Genomic DNA, 21,956 nt, shown 5'->3' with positions numbered 1-21,956 from the left:
AGGTCAGTGCGGAATTGCCATTTTATCCTTGGGTTATTTTGCTGGTCCACGGCAGCCATTATACCAGAAACAATAGTGGGAGGGGGCGAAGAAGGGGGAGAGAGAGCGGACAAATAAGAGAGCATTTCACCCTTCCTTGTTTGCCTTTTGCAAACTAGGTTTTCCTGGGTTTTTCCATCATTTTGTGGCCAAAATTTCATGATTAAGAATGCATTAGAAATCTCCCCATAGAAATCTCCCCATAGGAATCAATGGAAATCGCTCATTGTGTTAAGTGCTCACCTAACAAATGAATTCCTGTGTTCAGATAGTGGGACATGCTATTCAAGCCTCTTTGGTGTCCATGCACAGACACAAGAATTGGGAGTGGAAGAACACCTCCTGGCCTCAGCCCCTATGTTGCCCCCTACAGTCTGTCTATTGAGTGTGATGAGTGCAAAAGGGAAGCTTAGCTGAGAACATAGGTAGAATTTCACACAATTGGGAACCCTGCATGGAAGTAGGCTCCCCCTTTGCCCAAGATATGCTTGGTGTGCAGGTGCCCGTGGGGTGTGAGCGAGGAGTGAAATGTCAGAGTTTGAAGCAGAAGATACAGTCTTGCTTTCTCCACATATTTAGCACTCTTTGTTATTGGCAACATTGAAAGAGGAGTTACGCTGTAATGGACGATGCATGCTTTCCATTGCTTGTTGCTAGGGGTAGTATACTGATAATAGCCGAGAGTGAGAATTGCTTCACGCTTTACAAGGTAACCCTGTTTGTGGCAACTACTCTAGTGTTATACCCCGCCTTTGCATTAAAGACCCAAACAGCAAAAATATTTAATTAACTGCTCGGAGATATGCACCAGGAGACTGTAGTGTGGAAGAAACACATTTTGTCTAACACTGTGCAACTCCTACAACCAAACTTAAAATGGCTGCCATCATAGTGTCTCTCCTGGTATCCCTCAGAATTGCTCTGCTCAATGTACCTATTCACAGGATTATTTAATTCCTGCTTTTCACTAGGATTTCTCCTCAACAAAATTATCAGGGATTTTGGGTGCCGTCTCAGGTGCTGCCTCAAAGTAATATCCTTTGCCTGCGAGCATCTTCTTCTAATAGATGCTTTGAAATTAATGTTCTGGGGTGGTAAAGGAAAGCATTATGTACATTTATAGGGCCATTCTTTACAACCCACTGCCAAGGAGGAGCCAAATGGGAAGGGATCCCACTTCAAAAGGCTTTTTTTCTTCTTTGTGAGTCCATGGGGCTCACAAAACCCTAGAGCCAGCTCCACACAATACACCATTGGCTATAGCTCACTGCATCACCTACCAATCTGTTTCCCACACCATCTTTCTAATACAAACTCGTCTGTTTTTCCTAATTGCCTCTTTCCTTTCCTCTTGAATCTGTAGAGCCTCTAAAAGCCACTATCAGTCCGCGGAAAGTGAAGAGCAGTGTTGGTAGCCAAGTGTCCTTGTCCTGCAGCGTGTCTGGAACAGAGGACCACGAACTCTTCTGGTACCGAAATGGTGAAGTCATCAACACTGGGAATAACGTCAGGATCATTGGAATCAATCATGAAACCCTTATTATGGATGGCATGGCCAAAAGCGATGGTGGGGCATACCAGTGCTTTGTACGCAAAGACAAGATGTCCGCACAAGACTACGTTCAGGTGGTGCTAGAAGGTCAGCCCTGTGTATTTTCAAAAACTCGATATAGAAATGTGCATTGTAGTGACAACCCAACTGATCACGTCTTGGAAGTTAATAGTTGCAGAAGTAGGTGGGGCTGATAGGTGCATCTGCTGTGAGCAGAGCCTGGAAAATTGGTGTCCAGAAGTCAAATGGTTTAGGGTGCATTCAGACGTGGGGAATAGTGAGTTATTTTTCCAAATTGTAATGCTAGAGTTTATGTTGTGTTTTTTAATATTCCTTTCACACTGCAGTACCCATTGTGTTATGAGACAGTGGCTTTTTGACCAATGTACCAGCATGTTGTGCTCGATATAATTTATACCACTGGGCATGGCATGACACAGCGATTGGGCAACGTTGCGTTCCCCTATGCTTTCTGTGCATGCATACTTCTATTCCTCCATGAAAACAGCAGGGGGGAAACTGTATGCTGGTGTTCCACCCCATATTCTGTCAATTCACTCCCACAGTTTTCCAGGTTAAGGGTCTGCAGTTGGATTTTTTTTTCTGGAATCCAATAACAGAAACGAATGCTAAACACACACTATATTTCATTAGTTTTCTGAAAGTGGCTTTTATGTCATGTGAAAGCTCGGATATAATGCAGAATTTAACAAAGAAATGGCAGGGAAATGGAAGGAACTGCCTAGTGAATGCAGCCATAGTAACCATTGTTAAAATAATTCTTAAACTGTGCCATGCTTTCTGTCTAATTTTTGAATACTTAGGCTTGCTTTCAAGGTTGTAGATGAAAAGCCGGAATAGTTTTCTGGGCAGAGGTGCAGAATGAGCATGTTTACATATTTATTTATTTCTTGCATCTCAGTTTTGCATTTAAGTGGCTTATAGGGCAGCAGAGTAGGCAGAGAAGCATCTTCCTCACTGACTTGGTGCTTGTAGCCAAATGGAAAATCACATTCAGCAAACGAGTGTTGTTGCGAATGGAAGGGGGAAGATGAGAACTGAGACCTGTGAGATTGGATGGCTACTACAGTGTGTGGGATTGTGTGGGTGCCAGCAGGTGTGGGATTGTGTGTGTCTATTGCATCGCAGCTTGGCTAACAGCCAAATCCTATGCATCAAATCCTATGTAAATACTCAGAAGCAAGTCTCATTGTGTTCAAAAAGATTTATTCCCAGGTAAGTGTGCATAGGACTGTTAGCTATATAGGGCAACGTGAAACTTGGGGTTTCATTAGCATTGCTCTATAAGGTGCAGATGCATTATTGACTTGCACCAATCAATCCCCTCGGGGGTGAGCCTAACCGAACTTCTTATTTTACATTTTTAACTTCCCCAATTATTTATGGGAAATATGTGATACCAGGGCCTGGCAGCGAGAGAATGAATAATATCCAGATGGCATAGATGAACTGTGATAGAAGCACATTCTGCTGTTTACATCATCTAGCCTGTACATTTGGTTCTGATGGTACCAAAATAACAATATGGTGCCAATAGGATAGGCCAATAATGACTTCTGTGCCTACCATCTCTCTCCAAATGCCGTGGTTGCCTTTGTCTTGCCCCTACTAAGTCCAGTACTGAGAAGGGAAGAGTCTCTCTGATCACACCCCTTTTCAAAATCACTGTTGCCTTAAAGTCCAAGTCCATGTACCTGCCTAGGTTGCTTAGTAGTAAGAGCAACCCTGATAACAGTGATATTATGTGTTTATCACGTGGGCTTTACCCACAGAGGTGGCAAATAAATAAAAGTTTTGTTTTATTCTTTTTTTAAAAAAAATACATATTTTTAAATGCATAAGATACACTGGAACAGGACAATGGATGTAAGAATAAAATGTGAGAATTAGCAAATATCTGTCTTAGAAAATAAAGCCTTCAGTCTTTAGTGTTAAACAGAATCACCAACAAAACCACAATATTCTTGTGGTTACAAACAAACCTTATGAGTGCAAGAAATCCCCACGTTTTGTTATTTACATTTCACCCCCAACTTTTTTTCTTCGGTAGATCAAACGTCTATTGAAACAGTGGCAATCATAATATGTAACTGACACCTTGTTCCACATAATAATCAAGTGAAGAAAGTAATCAATTTGTCTAGAAAGTATGAGGCTACAGTGCAGCCCATGGCATGCCCACTATTTTTAGAGTAGTGAGAGAAAAAGAAAGGAAGAGATTACCTGCCTAGGCCTAGTTACCTCAGCAACCATCTCCTGTGTCTAAGAGAGCCTAAGGAGCATATTGATCATCTATAATGATGTCGAGAGAGTGCTGGTTATCAGAGACCGACAGCAGGAATGATTTCAAAGACACTCAGGTCTCACTGGGAAAATAATGTCTACTTTCATCTGAAAAAAGCCTGTCACTGTATTTTTTTTTTAACCTTGCACTGGTGAGGGGTGCAGAGGTGCAGACTGAGCATGTTCCCTGATTTATTTGTCGTGTGTCAGTTCCCATTCAGGATAAAGAGCCTGTTGGGGTTTTTTTGTCTTCTGAGATATAACGGCGCTAATGCACAGAGAGAGGGTGGGAGGTGGTGGGTGTCTGTGTGTGTGTGTGTGTGTGAGTGCGCGCGCGCACCAACACACCAAGGAGTCGGGCATAAACACTTTTTGCTCTACTGCCTCACTTCTTTAAATAGGATTAGAATCAAGCAAGAGTGGGGAAAGAAAGCAGGTGAATGGATCAGGATCTGACCGGATGCCCCTGTTGGAATGTTTTCATGTTTTAGTCTGCGGAAAATATCCAAGTGCTGAAGTCACTTGTGGATCATGGTGCAGAGCAGATGATGATAATGATTTTCATTTCCATACTGCTTTATATCTTTAAGAAAAAAAATCTCAAAGAGATTTACAACACATCAAGGCATCACACGAAACAATCAAGAATAAAACATTACTGAAGAAAATCAGATACAAAGTATACAATAAAAGCAACATAGTTAACAGGAAACTAAAAGATTATTAATGTTTTATTTGAATGCAATAGAGCTAACAAGAAAGGAAGTCAAATATAAAATGCCCATTTAAAATAGCATAATTAACAAGAGAATAAAATATTACCATAAGCATAGAACTTACCTGCTGCTGTTGCTGCCAATCCTGCCATAGTAGTTCATGGTGGGCAGTGGATGTGGAAGCTCAGGCTCGATGACCTAGCTCTGCACTAAGAGGCAGCACTGCTACTCCACTCCACCCATCATCGTCCTCCTGTCAATATGTGACACTTGCAGCTCACATGCTCCTTTTTACCTGGCAAGAGCTGTGTGTCTCTGCCCTTCAGCTTAGACAAAATGAAACAAGGGCTCAGAGCAATTAAAGCAGTCCATCAGTTAGCTGTAGGCCTGTGCATTCACAGAATGAGCAGAGAGTGCTTATGTATTCAAAGAGCACTTTGTGCTTGTCACGTTCCATGAAGGTTATGAGGATTATTGATTAAGATTGACAACTAGTCTGGTTATGTCAGCATGGAACATTCTGGCAGTTTGAGCTGCCTAGCACTTTTGTTACCTTTGACCACGGTCATATCCACACGTATATTTAAAGCACTATGATACCACTTTAAACCATCATGGCTTTCCCCTAAAGAATCCCGGAAACTGTAGTATTCTGAGAGTGCTATTTAAGAACCATGTTCTCCTCACAGAGCTATAATTCTGGAGTTACTCAGGAAAAAGGATTGATTGCTAAACTATCTGGGAATTGTAGCTCAGGTACAGGAACAGGGGTCTTCTAACAACCTTTGGCACTCGGCCATTTTGCTCCTGTTGCTATGCTGCAATAAACTTTGGTTTGGCATTACGTGCCATTTGAACTTGAGCTTGATTGGTAGCATTGTCAGGTAATTGGAATGTGTGAAAGTGAGAAATTGTGGTGTCGGGGGGAAATGTGGAGAGGCTTGGGAGAGAGCAGAAGGAATAGAGCTATGCCTCTTTTTGGTCTTGATTGGTCCGTCCGCCCCCCATTTTAGTAGCAATTAAAAAACCCTAAAATGCTCAATATGTGCATTTCCTTTGTAGGCATCCCAGTTGACTTAGATTCTTTTTTCCCACCCTGTAGATGGAACTCCCAAAATAATTTCTGCCTTCAGTGAGAAGGTGGTAAGTCCAGGAGAGGGTGTTTCCTTAATGTGTAATGTGAAGGGAACACCTCTTCCTACAATCACATGGACATTAGATGAAGATCCCATAATTAAAGATGGCAACCACCGGATCAGCCAGATCATCACCTCTGAGGGAAATGTGGTCAGCTACCTGAATATCTCCAGTACTCAGGTCCGAGATGGCGGGGTCTATCGTTGTACTGCCAACAACTCTGCTGGAGTCGTCCTGTACCAGGCTCGAATAAACGTAAGAGGTGCTTGTCAAATCAGCTCCTCCAAAAACAACAAACAAATTCAACTCATTGTAGTAAAGGAGAAGATGACTGCATGCTATGAGCTTTGCCATGGAATGCTTAACAATGACTTCTTTAATGCTGTTTCCATTTTTCTCTGCAATCTCATCTAGAAACTAATATATTACTAATATATCACTCTGACTATAATCCCAAGCACTGTCCTTCCTCAGAATAACTCTCACAGAGGAGGCTTATTTCTGAATACAAATGCGTAGGATTGCACTGTCAATATAATATAAAACTGTCTCCCTCTACTAATCAATTCAGCTAATATTTTTCAATGTGTTTTCAATGTGTTTTGTTTTTTGTTTGTTTTTGCTTGCATGTCTTTTTCTTCCTTTGGAGATCCCACATTTGCTGTTGCTATCTATGTATATAAGACATTTTGGTTTATTTCTATGTGGCATAATGCCGATTACTCTGCATAAATCAAAATGAGCATTAAGTTGTTTGATGATCTCAAAAATACTAGACTACTGGTTCAGCTTTGTTTTTTCTTCCCCTCCTATATCTGACATTAATTAAATCTTCAGCAGCCTTTAATTTGTAATTCAGCTCAGATTTTTATCATGTGTGTATTCCAGGGATGCAGGCACATAGTAGAAGAGTTAATTAGTGTGCCTGCTGTAGGGCTAGAAAAACTAAAAAGCACCAAACGATTAGGAAGACCCCTTAAGTGGCTCTTTGAAGTAAAAACTGTCACAGGCTGTGATTTCCAGTATCTAAAAGAATTGTATATTTAGAAGAAATTAATATTTCCTCTGCTTAAATACAGCCTTAAATTATTTTCAAGAGTTTCCTTTTACCTTTACAGGGCCAGCAAGCATCCGACCAATGAAAAACATTACAGCAATAGCCGGGCGGGATACCTTCATTCACTGCCGTGTCATTGGTTATCCATACTACTCAATCAAGTGGTACAAGAATTCTAACCTGCTCCCTTTCAACCATCGCCAAGTAGCGTTTGAAAACAACGGAACGTTGAAGCTCTCCGATGTGCAGAAGGAAGTGGATGAGGGCGAATACACATGCAATGTTCTCGTTCAGCCCCAGCTGTCCACCAGCCAGAGTGTGCATGTGACTGTAAAAGGTAAAGGAAAGTCATACTTGCATCATCGGGAGCCAGGAATTGTGTTTGGTCTGGCTTCACACATTTCAGTGAATGTGAAGCATCCCAGTCTTGTCTACAAAAACACCAGTGCATAAGAGCTCATATGGCTTGGTGTCTCCTCAGATATTATTCTAGTTTCCCATCAACAATTTCCATTCATAACCACCTTTAAAAGCAACAGCTGCAGAAGCTTTGCTCAAATGCTGCTGTGTCCGGGAACCTGTGTTACATATCACATCATGGAAGTTGTAGATGACTGAGGATAAGCCAAGCCATGTTGCATGTAGGTTCCTCAGGCCTTATTAGCTAGCCCTTCAGATTCTGAGCTCAGTCATGACTGCGAAAGCTTCACATTCCAATATAGAAGCAGTGCAGTTCGAAGAGTCATTCTTTGCAGAGTTCAATAGGACTTGCTCACAGATGGGTGTGTGTAGGGTTGCAGCAGTTTTAACAATTCCACTATTGCCTTAAACCCAAATCTATTTTTAAAAGGAGCTTTTTCTGGAGAACTTCAGGGAGAAACAAAAGGTATGAAATCACTGATTTGGAAAACATCAGCATTTTATGGCTAATCACCTTAATATTAGGCATTTGGGAATTAATTATTTTATTTAAAAATGGTATACTAAAACCTTCTTACTGTTATGTATTACATTACATGCCAGCTGTCTAGTTTATGATCACTTTATTTCACAACATTTTCAAAAATGTCAACACACTCGCAGTTATTTAATGAATAGCATTTCCTTCTTCTTTTTGTTTCAGTACCACCTTTCATCCAGCCCTTTGAGTTTCCAAGGTTCTCCATTGGACAGCGAGTCTTCATTCCATGTGTTGTGGTCTCAGGGGATTTGCCAATCACAATCACCTGGCAGAAAGATGGCAGACCAATCCCAGCCAGTCTTGGGGTGACCATTGACAACATTGACTTCACCAGCTCCTTAAGGATTTCTAATCTTTCCCTCATGCACAATGGGAATTATACCTGTATAGCTCGAAATGATGCAGCAGCTGTGGAGCACCAAAGCCAATTAATTGTGAGAGGTAAGGAGATGTAATTAATCTGAGTGGTGACAATTATATAGAAGTCAACAGTATTTTCCAATAATAGTTGTCTGAAGGGAGATACAAGGTTAAAAAGATATGAAGATGCCTGCTAGGTCAGGTCAAAGGCCCATTTAGTTCAGCATCCTGCTTTCTCAGTGGCCAACCAGATGCCTATGGGAAGCCTGCAAGCAGGATCTTAATGCAATAGTACTCGTCCTGCTTGTGGCTACCAGAAACTTTGAATATATTAGAATCTATATATTAGAATCTCTCCTCTCTTGTTAGAGAACAAACACCACACTAAGGTTTTTGTTTTGTTTTTTAAAGAAACCTCAGAAGGTTTTTTATTCTGTGTGAAAATGTTACATGGGAACCTAACCAACAATCTAGAAATGTTTTCAGGTACCACTGGAAACCACGTACCGGTAATTTAATATATGGAATTTTTTGAAGTGGTGCTGTTTGGGTTCAATACATTATTGTGGCTAGATCATTTCCCACTGTGCCAATTTTCCACTTTTAATTTGGAAGACGATCTGAATTATGTTCTGCTATTCGGGGAACATTTTCATTTTGCTTGGTTTTTAAAGAATACCATCACAATTGTTCAAACACTGAGCTTGTGACCACATGAGTATGGTTTAATGTCATAGTTATTTGGTGTTCATCAACTGGCAGCCTATGAGCCAAAACAAGTTCATTAACCAAGACCATTGGTTCCTGAGTAGAGCTATTTAATGGCAATATTATGGAGGGGTATTGGTTTGTTTTGTTTTTGTTTTTATTATGTATTTTGTGTTTCTCTTTTCTATTTTTTATGTTGTGAACTTCCCTGAGATTTTTGGGTGACGGGCAGTATGCAAGTTTAACATAAATTAAAAAAAGAAACAAATAATATAATCCCCTTAAAGGTAAAGGTAAAGGGACCCCTGACCATTAGGTCCAGTCGTGTCCGACTCTGGGGTTGCGGCGGTCATCTCGCCTTACTGGCCGAGGGAGCCGGCGTACAGCTTCTGGGTCATGTGGCCAGCCTGACAAAGCTGCTTCTGGTAAACCAGAGCAGCGCACAGAAACGCCGTTTACCTTTCCGCCGGAGCGGTACCTATTTATCTAATTTCACTTTGACGTGCTTTCGAGCTGCTAGGTGGGCAGGAGCTGGGACCGAGCAACGGGAGCTCACCCTGTCGTAGGGATTCGAACCACCAACCTTCAGATTAGCAAGCCCTAGGCTCTGTGGTTTAACCCACAGAGCCACCTGGGTCCCTTCGTTCGTTCGTTCAGTCGTTCAGTCGTGTCCGACTCTTCGTGACCCCATGGACCAGAGCATGCCAGGCACGCCTATCCTTCACTGCCTCCCGCAGTTTGGCCAAACTCATGTTAGTAGCTTCGAGAATACTGTCCAACCATCTCATCCTTTGTCGTCCCCTTCTCCTTGTGCCCTCCATCTTTCCCAACATCAGGGTCTTTTCCAGGGAGTCTTCTCTTCTCATGAGGTGGCCAAAGTACTGGAGCCTCAACTTCAGGATCTGTCCTTCTAGTGAGCACTCAGGGCCGATTTCCTTGAGAATGGATAGGTTTGATCTTCTTGCAGTCCATGGGACTCTCAAGAGTCTCCTCCAGCACCATAATTCAAAAGCATCAATTCTTCGGCGATCAGCCTTCTTGATGGTCCAGCTCTCACTTCCGTACATTACTACTGGGAAAACCATAGCTTTAACTATACGGACCTTTGTTGGCAAGGTGATGTCTTTGCTTTTTAAGATGCTGTCTAGGTTTGTCATTGCCTTTCTCCCAAGAAGCAGGCGTCTTCTAATTTCGTGACTGCTGTCACCATCTGCAGTGATCATGGAACCCAAGAAAGTGAAATCTCTCACTGCCTCCATTTCTTCCCCTTCTATTTGCCAGGAGGTGATGGGACCAGTGGCCATGATCTTAGTTTTTTTGATGTTGAGCTTCAGACCATATTTTGCGCTTTCCTCTTTCACCCTCATTAAAAGGTTCTTCAATTCCTCCTCACTTTCTGCCATCAAGGTTGTATCATCAGCATATCTGAGGTTGTTGATATTTTTTCCGGCAATCTTAATTCCGGTTTGGGATTCATCCAGCCCAGCCTTTCGCATGATGAATTCTGCATATAAGTTAAATAAGCAGGGAGACAATATACAGCCTTGTCGTACTCCTTTCCCAATTTTGAACCAATCAGTTGTTCCATATCCAGTTCTAACTGTAGCTTCTTGTCCCACATAGAGATTTCTCAGGAGACGGATGAGGTGATCCGGCACTCCCATTTCTTTAAGAACTTTCCATAGTTTGTTGTGGTCGACACAGTCAAATGCTTTTGCGTAGTCAATGAAGCAGAAGTAGATGTTTTTCTGGAACTCTCTAGCTTTCTCCATAATCCAGCGCATGTTTGCAATTTGGTCTCTGGTTCCTCTGCCCCTTCGAAATCCAGCTTGCACTTCTGGGAGTTCTCGGTCCACGTACTGCTTAAGCCTGCCTTGTAGAATTTTAAGCATAACCTTGCTAGCGTGTGAAATGAGTGCAATTGTGCGGTAGTTAGAGCATTCTTTGGCACTGCCCTTCTTTGGGATTGGGATGTAAACTGATCTTCTCCAATCCTCTGGCCACTGCTGAGTTTTCCAAACTTGTTGGCATATTGAGTGTAGCACCTTAACAGCATCATCTTTTAGGATTTTAAATAGTTCAGCTGGAATATCATCACTTCCACTGGCCTTGTTGTTAGCAAGGCTTTCTAAGGCCCATTTGACTTCACTCTCCAGGATGTCTGGCTCAAGGTCAGCAACCACACTACCTGGGGTGTATGAGACCTCTATATCTTTCTGGTATAGTTCCTCTGTGTATTCTTGCCACCTCTTCTTGATGTCTTCTGCTTCTGTTAGGTCCTTTCCACTTTTGTCCTTAATTGTGGTAATCTTTGTACGAAATGTTCCTTTCATATCTCCAATTTTCTTGAACAGATCTCTGGTTTTTCCCATTCTGTTATTTTCCTCTATTTCTTTGCATTGTTCGTTTAGAAAGGCCCTCTTGTCTCTCCTTGCTATTCTTTGGAAATCTGCATTCAATTTCCTGTATCTTTCACTATCTCCCTCGCATTTTGCTTGCCTTCTCTCCCCCGCTATTTTTAAGGCCTCATTGGACAGCCACTTTGCTTTCTTGCATTTCTTTTTCATTGGGATGGTTTTCGTTGCTGCCTCCTGTATAATGTTACGAGCCTCCATCCACAGTTCTTCAGGCACTCTATCCACCAAATCTAAGTCCTTAAACCTGTTTTTCACTTCAACTGTGTATTCATAAGGAATTTGATTTAGATTGTATCTTACTGGCCCAATGGTTTTTCCTACTTTCTTCAGTTTAAGCTGGAATTTTGCTATAAGAAGCTGATGATCAGAGCCACAGTCAGCTCCAGGTCTTGTTTTTGCTGAGTGTATAGAGCTTCTCCATCTTTGGCTGCAGATAATATAATCAATCTGATTTCGATGTTGCCCATCTGGTGATGTCCATGTGTAGAGTCGTCTCTTGTGTTGTTGGAAAAGAGTGTTTGTGATGACCAGCTTGTTCTCTTGACAGAACTCTATTAGCCTTTGCCCTGCTTCATTTTGAACTCCAAGGCCAAACTTGCCAGTTGTTCCTTTTATCTCTTGACTCCCTACTTTAGCATTCCAATCCCCTATAATGAGAAGAACATCCTTCTTTGGTGTCATTTCTATAAGGTGTTGTAAGTCTTCATAGAATTGGTCAATTTCAGTTTCTTCAGCACTGGAAGTTGGTGCATAAACTTGGATTACTGTGATGTTAAAAGGACTGCCTTGGATTCGTATCGAGATCAATCTATCATTTTTGAAATTGCATCCCAGTACAGCTTTCGCCACTCTTTTGTTGACTATGAGAGCCACTCCATTTCTTTTACGGGATTCCTGCCCGCAGTAGTAGATATGATAGTCATCTGAACTGAATTCGCCCATTCCCATCCATTTTAGTTCACTGATGCCTAGGATGTCAATGTTTATTCTTGCCATCTCATTTTTGACCACATCCAGCTTACCTAGGTTCATGGTTCTTACATTCCAGGTTCCTATGCAATACTTTTCTTTACAGCATTGGACTTTCCTTTCGCTTCCAGGCATATCCGCAACCGAGCGTCCTTTCGGCTTTGGCCCAGCCGCTTCATCAGCTCTGGATCTACTTCTACTTGTCCTCCGCTCTTCCCCAGTAGCATGTTGGACGCCTTCCGACCTGAGGGGCTCATCTTCCAGCGTCATAACTTTTATATGCCTGTTGTCTTTGTCCATGGAGTTTTCTTGGCAGGGATACTGGAGTGGTTTGCCAGTTCCTCCTCCAGGTGGATCACGTTTGGTCCAAACTCTCCACTATGACCTGTCCATCTTGGGTGGCCCTGCACGGCATAGCTCATAGCTTCCCTGAGTAATTCAAGCCCCTTCGCCACGACAAGGCAGTGATCCATGAAGGGGCTGGGTCCCTTAGGCCTTGTTAATTTTATTTAAAACACAGTGCAAAGTGCCAGCTGTCTTAAACGGGAGAATCTGGCAACCAGACCCAGCCAACTTCCTCTCTGTGCCATTGGGGCATTGTGCCTGATGAAGTTGTGGTTGGCTTGTTCACTTAGGTGACACGAGTCCAACTGGCCACAGATCAGCACTGTCTCTGGCAGTCTCATAGCCCAGGATCTTGATCCCTCTCAGCCAAAGGAGAGTGCCAAAGACTGCAAGGACGGAGAAAGCAACTCCCTAGAAAACAGTTTCCAAAGTGGTGACCCCCACTTAGAAGCTTCCATGGTGAAAGAGCCCCAGCAGATACCAATACCTCAATTATAGCTCTGGAGGAGATAGCTTTTCTTTCCTCCTTGGACACAGACAACTCCTTCCCTGAACTACCTGCAGTCCCAGATAGTTTGATCTTCCACCATGCCCAGGGACAGCAAGTAACATTTCAACCATGGCAGGGTTAACACCTGTGTACTAGAATGCAGAGTGTTCTAGTTTTCGTATTGCAGCAAGTATACATTGAACTGCAGATTTAAGGCTGGGCCAAATAGCCTTCTTCACATAGGCAAGGAGAGGGTTGAATCAACCCTTTATGCTGCTCGCTACAGTGTTAAGCAGTCATGTGGTCACTCCATTGCTTGCTCAGCTCACCTGTCAGCACATGATGAAGTGCATTTAATTTGCAAAACTGTTAGTATGCTGACAATCGAGCTGAGCTGGTGATGGAGTAATCAAACAACTGGTTTGCCATGCAGTCAGTTTGGCTCGACCCACAGATTGCTGGACATGGACGTTTATATGAATCAGCCTGCACTTTAGCCCCTAGCAGACATTATGAGGAAGGGTGCGGGGAGAGGCAAAAATGAATAAATTTCTGAATGAGCAAGTTGCATAGTCTAGGGTATGCTGAAGGAAACCATTCTGTAAATCTATATGAACTCATCAACAGAGAAAGGGCAGAATCCTTCTCTGGCTGCTTTCACTATTGTTGACCACAGCAGTCTGTTGGAGTGATTCTGTGGTTTGTGGGTGAGCGATCAGGGGCATTGTCAGGGAATAGCATTGGAAGCTTCTCATTCAGTCCCACAGGGTTTTGTCTTGGCTTCCATGATGTATAGTATGTATATACGAAACTGCTGGGGAAGTGGAATGTGGTGTCACTGATATGCAGGTGCTACCCAGCTACATTACATCTGAATTAGGATGGATAGCCTACATAAGCTTTAACAAGTACCCATTTTGCCATTCCTAAAAGTTACTCAGTGAGCTTTAAAGGTTTAATGTCATCTGCATCTCTTGCATGCACCTTAAGTTCTTGAAAAAGACTTTATAATTAGTAGAACATTCTTTCTGACTTTGCAAATCACTTCTTCTTTTCTTTTTGTTCCCCTCCAGTTCCTCCCAGATTTGTGGTTCAGCCAAGCGATCAAGATGGGATTTATGGAAAAGCTGTGATCCTCAACTGCTCTGCAGAAGGCTACCCTGTCCCCACAATTGTCTGGAAGTACTCCAAAGGTATTTCCCCAAACTGATAATATAATCTTAAGGAAGAATTGTTGCTGTAATTTGAGAACCTTTTCCTGAACTGATTTCAGCTGCTCTGGTCCTTTGTTCTCCTGAAATCAAGTGAAGATTCAGTGCAATCAGGATTTCTTTCCAGAGATCTCTATGTGAACATACCTTACTGAATCAAAGAGCTGTTTGGGTTCCCACCAGAGTTCTGTGCTAGCCCAGTGGAGGTTTTTGGCATTGAATGTAAAGAATACAACAGGAAAGGAAAATGTGAGCACAATAATTGAAAAATCTGAAGTGTTTTATTTAAGTTAACATGCATAGTTTAGAGAAGGGATTAAGACCTCTGTGTGCCTGGTATAATTACCACATTTAAAGAAATACATCTCTTCAGAAAGATGTTGATAATGCTATGATGGTGGCCAGAAGTCAGCAATTCCCTCACTTGCATACAGTCTGAAAGGGAACAGCCAGTCCTCATTACTGTATCACAAACAGTTTTTGAAACTACCCTCCATTTCAGAAAGAATTTGTCATGTAATAGGCAGGTGTGATTGCTGTTTGAAGGAGGGGACATTGCAAGTCCAAACACCTGTTGGCCTCATTACACTTTTACATAGTTATTTGCATGCTGATTATTATCCCTTACTAATTTTTAATAGGGCACCACTTCGGAGTTCACCTTGATAAATATTTTAGCCATACTTGGTAGTCCCCAGTAATGCAAATTTTATGTTATCCGTTTCTGATTTCCCTCTCTCCATTCCCATCATTGGTTGACCAAATACAGTGTTCTTAGATCCTTGATATGAAGACTAAACAAAAGACTGGCATTGTTGTTCTGATTTCCAGTATCCATCCTTAGTACCAACTGAACTGATTTTTATTTTTTTTTAATGGAAGAAATCCATGGGTAGTACAGCCAATCATATCCTTTCAACCCTTTGAAAGGTCAGGCAGCATTAGCATACCTAGTAATTTAGTTCATGAGTTACCTAATGCATTAATGTTTTCTGTTCATATAACAAGAGTATTATTTCTGGCCCCACTTGACTCTAGCTAAACATATGCAATTGGCAGATTGTATTTATTTTTTTCAACTTAAAAGGCATTACATGGTGGATGGTGTCCACCTAATTTTCTTTATGGCATATTTGGGTATCAAAGCTGATTTAAAAACAAAAACACCAGCTCCAACCTTTCAGAACCTACATGTTCTCAGTGCCTTTTAACCTTTGATTTCTTTTTCAAAAAGGCACTCAGAAATCTTACGGTTTTGGAAGCTGTTCATGAGAAGAATGAGAACTATGAAGTAGGTTAAATGATCTTTCTCAATGGGTCAGCTAGCTTGTTAACCTTTTAAAGCTTACTGTTCAATACCATTGGTGTTGTAACCATATTTGACTATCACTTGAATACCACTGTTCTAATACCATCAGGTAGCCAACACTTGCCATTGGTGTTCCAAGTACTATTTGCTGCAGGCGCCTGAAAATGATGTGGCCAATGCAGTTGCAGTGGGCCCTACCCCATTGTCTTCCATCATCTCAAGGAAGATTTACATGGGGACTTTGCAAAACTTTCCCAAGGACTTGTGCCCAGTTCTGGAAGCATCTGCAGGCCCTGAATAGCCTGCAGATTAGTCCTGAAGAACATCTGTCTGCTGGCATGTACTGGTACACGAGGGCAGGGGAGCTAATTCCAATGGTTTCTTTCACACCACTTTGGAAATATCAAGATGGAAGGAACCACATGGGCAGCATAAATATCCTAGTTTCCTTCCACAGGGGCATTCCATGGTGCTTCGTTTCTTGTTTGCTCTGTGTTCTATTCCCAATGTTAATTCTTTTTTAAAAAACTTTTGGTGTCATGAGGATTGCATACATTTCTGGATACGTATTGAAGCATAAATTGAGCATAATTTAGCTATCAGGTAACTAAATAATCATAATAAAAATAAGTTTTATTGTTTATACCCCACCCATCTGGCTGGGTTTCCCCAGCCACTCTGGGCATCTCTGCAATAAGCCACAATAAATATGGTTGTCAGCCTAAGTGCTTTATTTTAAATCTGGCTCACACTGATTGTTACAAGCATCATAAGAACGCCTTTTTCTATATGATTTGATTTATAACATTTTGGCATAAAGCAGTCTCTCCTCCCCTCCTCCCGCAATTTAGTGGTGGGGTCTGAAAATCCTAGGTCACTTTAGTTTGTTTTTGTCCATGGTAACACTCTTCTACCCTCTTGTGTCTTACTTTCACCTTCCGATTCTCCTTTTATTCTTGCAATAGGTGCTGGAGTCCCCCAGTTCCAGCCAATTGCATTGAATGGGCGCATCCAGCTTCTCACAAATGGCTCCCTATTGATCAAGCATGTGTTGGAAGAAGATAGTGGATACTACCTCTGCAAGGTCAGCAATGATGTGGGGGCTGACGTCAGCAAGTCCATGTACCTCACTGTTAAAAGTAAGAATTTATTCCTGATCCAAGTAATAACTATTAAGTTGCAAAGACATATCTGTAATCTCACACACTCACACACACACATGATAAAAGAAAATGCTGGGTACAACTAGGGGAAGATTAAGTGTACAAGGGAGGGGAAGAGTTGACACTGCATTTCAATCATTTTAGTCAACTTCTGGGACCATATTTGGAGCCCCTTGGAGTGGTCTTACCTGGGGTTCCTACCTGGTGCTTCCCATATGTTTTATTGTAATGTATTTATTGCATTTATATTCCACCTTTTCCTCCAAGGAGTTTGAGGTGGTATATAAGGTTCCCCCCTCCTCCTTTGCTCTCCACAACAACCCTGTGAGGTGGGTTAAGAGGCAGTGACTGACCCAAGGCCACCAGGAAACTTCAAGGCTGAGTAGGAGATTTGAACCCTGGTCTCCCAGGTCCTAGTCTGACACTCTAACCACCACACCACACTGGCTTGGAGGGAGATATAACTCCCATCAGCTCCAACCAGCAGAGCTGTGGCTGATGAGAGTTGTAGACAAAAATATCTGGAGGGCACCAGGTTGAGGAAGGTTGTCTTAGTGTACGGGACACCTTTTGCATTACAGTGAAATATTAAACCAAGACAGAGTTGATTCAAATCACTGCATAGTGCTTGAGAATGTTTTCACCAGGGGATGCTTATTCATTATTTGTACTTTTCATAGTGACAGCATCTCAGCTCAAGGTCCCCTGTTTCAGTCACTATGAGAACTGATGACTTCTCAACAATAGCATGCATCCTTTGTTCTGCAGTCACTGGGCCAGATGTTCCCAAACTCCCCCACCCCCCATGGACCACTTGAAAATTTCTAATGCTCTTGGTGGACCACTTAATGATTTTTCTGTTGTAGCAATTGCAGTGTGCCGTGCTAGATGCTGTTTGATTTCTAATTTTACTCTTAATTGCTTCTTTTATTTCTAATATTGAACTCAACAGGACTTACTTCTGAGTAGCATGGTTAGGAATGTGCAGTTAGTTATTTTCCATTAACTTCAATGGATCTGCTCTGAGTCGGACTAGCTTTGAATACCACCTAATCTTAGAAACACCTAATAGCAATGCAATTAAGATTCATATTCATATTTAGATGAGTTAGTGAGGCTGAGAGACTTCAAGAAGTGTGACTAGCCCAAGGTCACCCAGCAGCTGCATGTGGAGGAGCGGAGACGCGAACCTGGTTCACCAGATTACGAGACTACCGCTCTTAACCTTTACACCACACTGGCTGACTTGCCATGGGGCACCTGAATGAATCTCATGGACCACTGGTAGTCAGTCCATAGATCACCATTTGGGGGACTCTTGCACTAGGCCATTCATAGTAAATAGCCAGTTTTCTCAAAAAAGAGGAGGCGGAATGGCTGGCTTCCACATTATGAGCCATTTTGACAAGTTCAAAAAATATGCATGCATAGAGGTTTCCCTTATATATGGGGAAGAGCTTTGTGTCTTCATGTACCGGTACATTGTTGTCTTGCAGAATCTAGGACTGGACCATACCACAATGGTCCACAATGGCTTTTTTTACCCTATTGAAATGGTTGTGAGTCGTGCTCATGCCTTTAGGCTACATTCTACTTTCTTATTTCTATCTCTGTTTTAGATAATAATTTGAACTCTGGCCTTTTGGATTAACATTGAGTTTCTAGAATATAGGGACAGTTAGGAATTTCTTTGTTTTGTCCTTCAAATATGTCATCAATTGGTTGCAGAAGCTGTTATATAAACGATGGGTCTCCTTTCTTGGGAGAGGGATTAAAATAGTGTGAATATGCCTGATTGACTCTTGGAGGTCTCAAACCAGGCACTCCACTCTTGTATTTTATTGGATGGGTCAATAGTGGGTTCCTGGTGTTACTTTGTGGAAGTGCTGCGTAAGGAATATTTCCATGGACTCCTAGTGTCATGAGAGCTGGGCCTAGCATCAGTAATGCAGCACTTCAGTCTGTCAGTCAGGTGATGACCTACCACTGTGCTACTGAAGTCCTTTGAAACACATTACCACAAGTAAGGAGAGTTTTATGGCCCACTAGACTAGTGAACAGAGGGATATAGGCTATGGAAGATTTTGATGAGGGTGGCACTTTTATCTGATTGACTGAGCACATGAAGGTTATGAACCATTCCTATGATGGCAATTTCGCTTTGCTTAATAGGATTGTGTTCACTAAATAAATAGCGGTGCTAGGATTGCGGTTTCAAGGCCTGTGATGCAGCAACCTCACAGAATCATATATAATTTCATTTACCCAGAATGCAATGTCCTGGCCCATAGATTTGGAAACCTGTGGGCTAGCACTTTACATTGAGGACAAATTTAAGTGGCAGGTGGCCACTGTGGATGGAAACCAAGCAGCAGTGCTGCCCGCCCAACACCAAAATGTTGCCTGGGGGCCAGGTGAGGAGGATGGTGGCAAGTTGTGTTTTGGAGTGAGGTGGAGGTCAATTGACAGCACTACGCTGAGGGCCCCCTGAAGTTCAATGAAATATTCTGAATACTAATTACTGCTGAACATTGAAGGCTTTGGAAAGATTTAGCACAGTTCTTTTCAGGGCATACTAGTGGCATCAATCCCTGGTTGAAAATGTGTGTTTTTTCTCTAGCTTAGTTGGTTAGAGCTTGATGCTGATAATGCCAATATCACAGGTTTGATCCCTATATGGAACAGCTACATATTCCTGCATAGCAGGGGGGTGGACTAAATGATCCTCAGGGTCCCTTCCAATTCTACAATTCTGTGATTTCTTGATATACTATCTCAGTGATGAGGGGACTTTTCGTCTTAATTAATCTGTAATGGTCCAGTATAACACACAAGACAAGATATGAGGAATTGCTCACATTTTGCAGTGTTGGGCTTTGTTTTTAAGAAATCAGGCAGAACAGCAGTTTTCCAAGGCAACTGTTAACAGGCCAGTTGTAGATTAGTAGTAACGCAGTGCCTTTTAGTAATCAGGTACAAAAAAACAAACACCCACCCTGGCTTCTCCTTGGTTGACAGCTATACACAGTCTTTGTCTGATCATGCCATGCAGTTTCATGTGTGATAAAAGAGCATCCCTTATCAAATAAGAGCAGGGACCTCTCTGGAGAGTCAGTTACTGTTTGAATCTAATGAAAGCTCCTCTGGCTCTAAGATAACAAACATAGACATGCAATGCCATGCACTCCCCCCTCCCTCTCCCCCTTCCCCTCCCCTCTCTGCAACACTCAGACGTTCAGTCTTGCATTTGAAAAGCAGTTACCACGTGCACTGTTTGTTAGGTGAGACTGCCTTGAGCCAAGCATACATTAAAGGCAGTTGGGAGATCAATAGGCAGAATTATATGATTGGTGTTTCATAGGCAATAGCAATAAGAACCTCTGTGGTGTTCTGCAGATCTTTTATTCACGTTCATGCTTTCATTCATTGCTTTATTGTTCCTTTGTTGTATTTTCCTCCACCATTTTCCTTGCTTCTTACACACACACACACACACACACCCCTCCCTGCTGCCTCCAATATTGGCTTTTCTGCTCCAGTCCTGAGGGATATCTGTACTACTGCAAGCCTCAAGCTCCCTCGCAGTGTGACTCACTGCTAGCCATTAATTGATCCCACATAATGTGTTTGCCCAGCTCTGCAAGGTCACACTCTAACTGCCTCTCCTTGTACTCAGAATGAGAGGAGGGAGGGAAAAGTGCTACAGGCAGCGTTTTCTGGGTGACAAGGTTAGAAAGAAATGTAGTTCTCAAAAATGCAAAAATGACTGACAGATCTTTTCCGACTAACCCTCCTTGCCCACCCTCTCCCAGTGCATTCCTTAGTAATTAGAGGCTTTTTGGACAAACTTTACTATGATAGAGCTACTGAGAAACTCATGCCGATTACGAAGCATCATTTAGGTCACGAGAGTCCAGGAAGTAATTTGCTGCTCTGAGAAAGATGTATGTAAAGATCAACACCTCTCATCTCACAAACCACTAGTAATGTGTGTTCACAACTTGCTAGCAGTTGAATAACTCCAATATTTTAAAATGAGATAATTATACACAAATGACACATTTTTCAGTATTTGATTGAATGGCTCATGTGGGCTGGGGGTGGTGGAGGAAGGGCCCCTCACCCACTCACCCACTTTATAAATAGGATTTCCACACACACACCACGACCCCAATGAATCTCAATCATAAAAATCTAGCCTTTGCAACTTTCAAATACCGGTATGTTTTTCTTGGTTTTTCGACTTGGGCAAATGGAAATGTTGGGATGCCTGCTCATTATTGTTTGGGAAAACTTAAATCTTTCCCTTTCTCTCGAAAGGCTGTGAAAAAGGGCAGTAAAACCATTCCTTATTTCCATACGGAGACTTCATGGTGGTAAAATTTACCAAGTAAATAAAAATGATCTAGTCTGCCTACTTGAGTCTATGCTGCAACAACTGCTGCAGCAAGCCAAGCGGTATAACAAAGCATGTGGTGTTCTTCTCAACAACAGATGCATTATTGACTCAATCAGCTTTCCAGAGGTGCCATTGGTTTCTGGAGACTTATTGATTATTCCTCTCGATTTGCTTGCACAAAGCTTATGTCTTGGTCAGACTCTGTCCAGTCTTTATCAAACATTCATTCCAATTTCTTTACAGGCTGATTTCAGGACAATGCACATTCATCCTGATTTGCTTGCAAGGTGCTAAAAAACGTTCCCATTAATCATCCACCCGTCCCACACTTTTCTGTGCTTCCCCCCCCCATCACTTTCCTAACAACAAATAGTCTGTTGTTGTTTTTAAATGGCGGATTTGTTGTGCTAGGGTGGCAGGATGCATTTCAATCATTTTAGCCCACTTTAATTGTGCAAATCTAAATTTCTGGTATGTGCCTTCTTTGCCAGATACGGACAACTGGAACATTTACGTGGGATGATATTTCAAAATATATGTGAATGGGATTATGGCCCATTTGTGATTCCAGGCTTTGTGTGTATGTGTATGTGCTTGTGTATGTGTATGTGTATGTGTATGTATATGTCTCCTTTGCCTTACAAAATGATACAGAAGTGCCTTAAGTAAATAAGTAAAGCACCTAAAGACATAAACAACACAATCTATTGCTTCAAGTCTGTAAAGGCAGGGTACGCTTGCCTGATTTTTATTTTTATTTTTAAAAATCCTACCTGTGGTTTTTATGAAGAAATACAGCCAGGAATTACTCAATGTAAA

At 42.0% G+C, this 21,956-nt stretch overlaps 1 protein-coding gene across 5 annotated transcripts in view; it reads left to right on the top strand.

Annotated features, from left to right (window-relative positions):
• The window catches only part of DSCAM (DS cell adhesion molecule), a 325,361-nt gene that overhangs the window by 191,578 nt on the left and 111,827 nt on the right, over nt 1-21,956 (top strand). For 4 of the 5 annotated variants that reach the window (XM_033147052.1, XM_033147053.1, XM_033147054.1 and 1 more), the window contains exons 6-11: nt 1,403-1,678; nt 5,714-6,010; nt 6,867-7,142; nt 7,929-8,207; nt 14,129-14,248; nt 16,541-16,714. In XM_033147052.1, the coding sequence (XP_033002943.1) occupies nt 1,403-1,678; nt 5,714-6,010; nt 6,867-7,142; nt 7,929-8,207; nt 14,129-14,248; nt 16,541-16,714 (1,422 nt within the window). Of the gene's footprint in view, nt 1-1,402; nt 1,679-5,713; nt 6,011-6,866; nt 7,143-7,928; nt 8,208-14,128; nt 14,249-16,540; nt 16,715-21,956 lie in introns of those variants that run through there. The other variant, XM_033147056.1, reaches the window with a different exon arrangement.

This window comes from Lacerta agilis, chromosome 4 (assembly GCF_009819535.1).
Source record: "Lacerta agilis isolate rLacAgi1 chromosome 4, rLacAgi1.pri, whole genome shotgun sequence".
Lineage (NCBI taxonomy): Eukaryota > Metazoa > Chordata > Lepidosauria > Squamata > Lacertidae > Lacerta > Lacerta agilis.
This window is presented reverse-complemented; position numbering and strand designations above follow the sequence as displayed.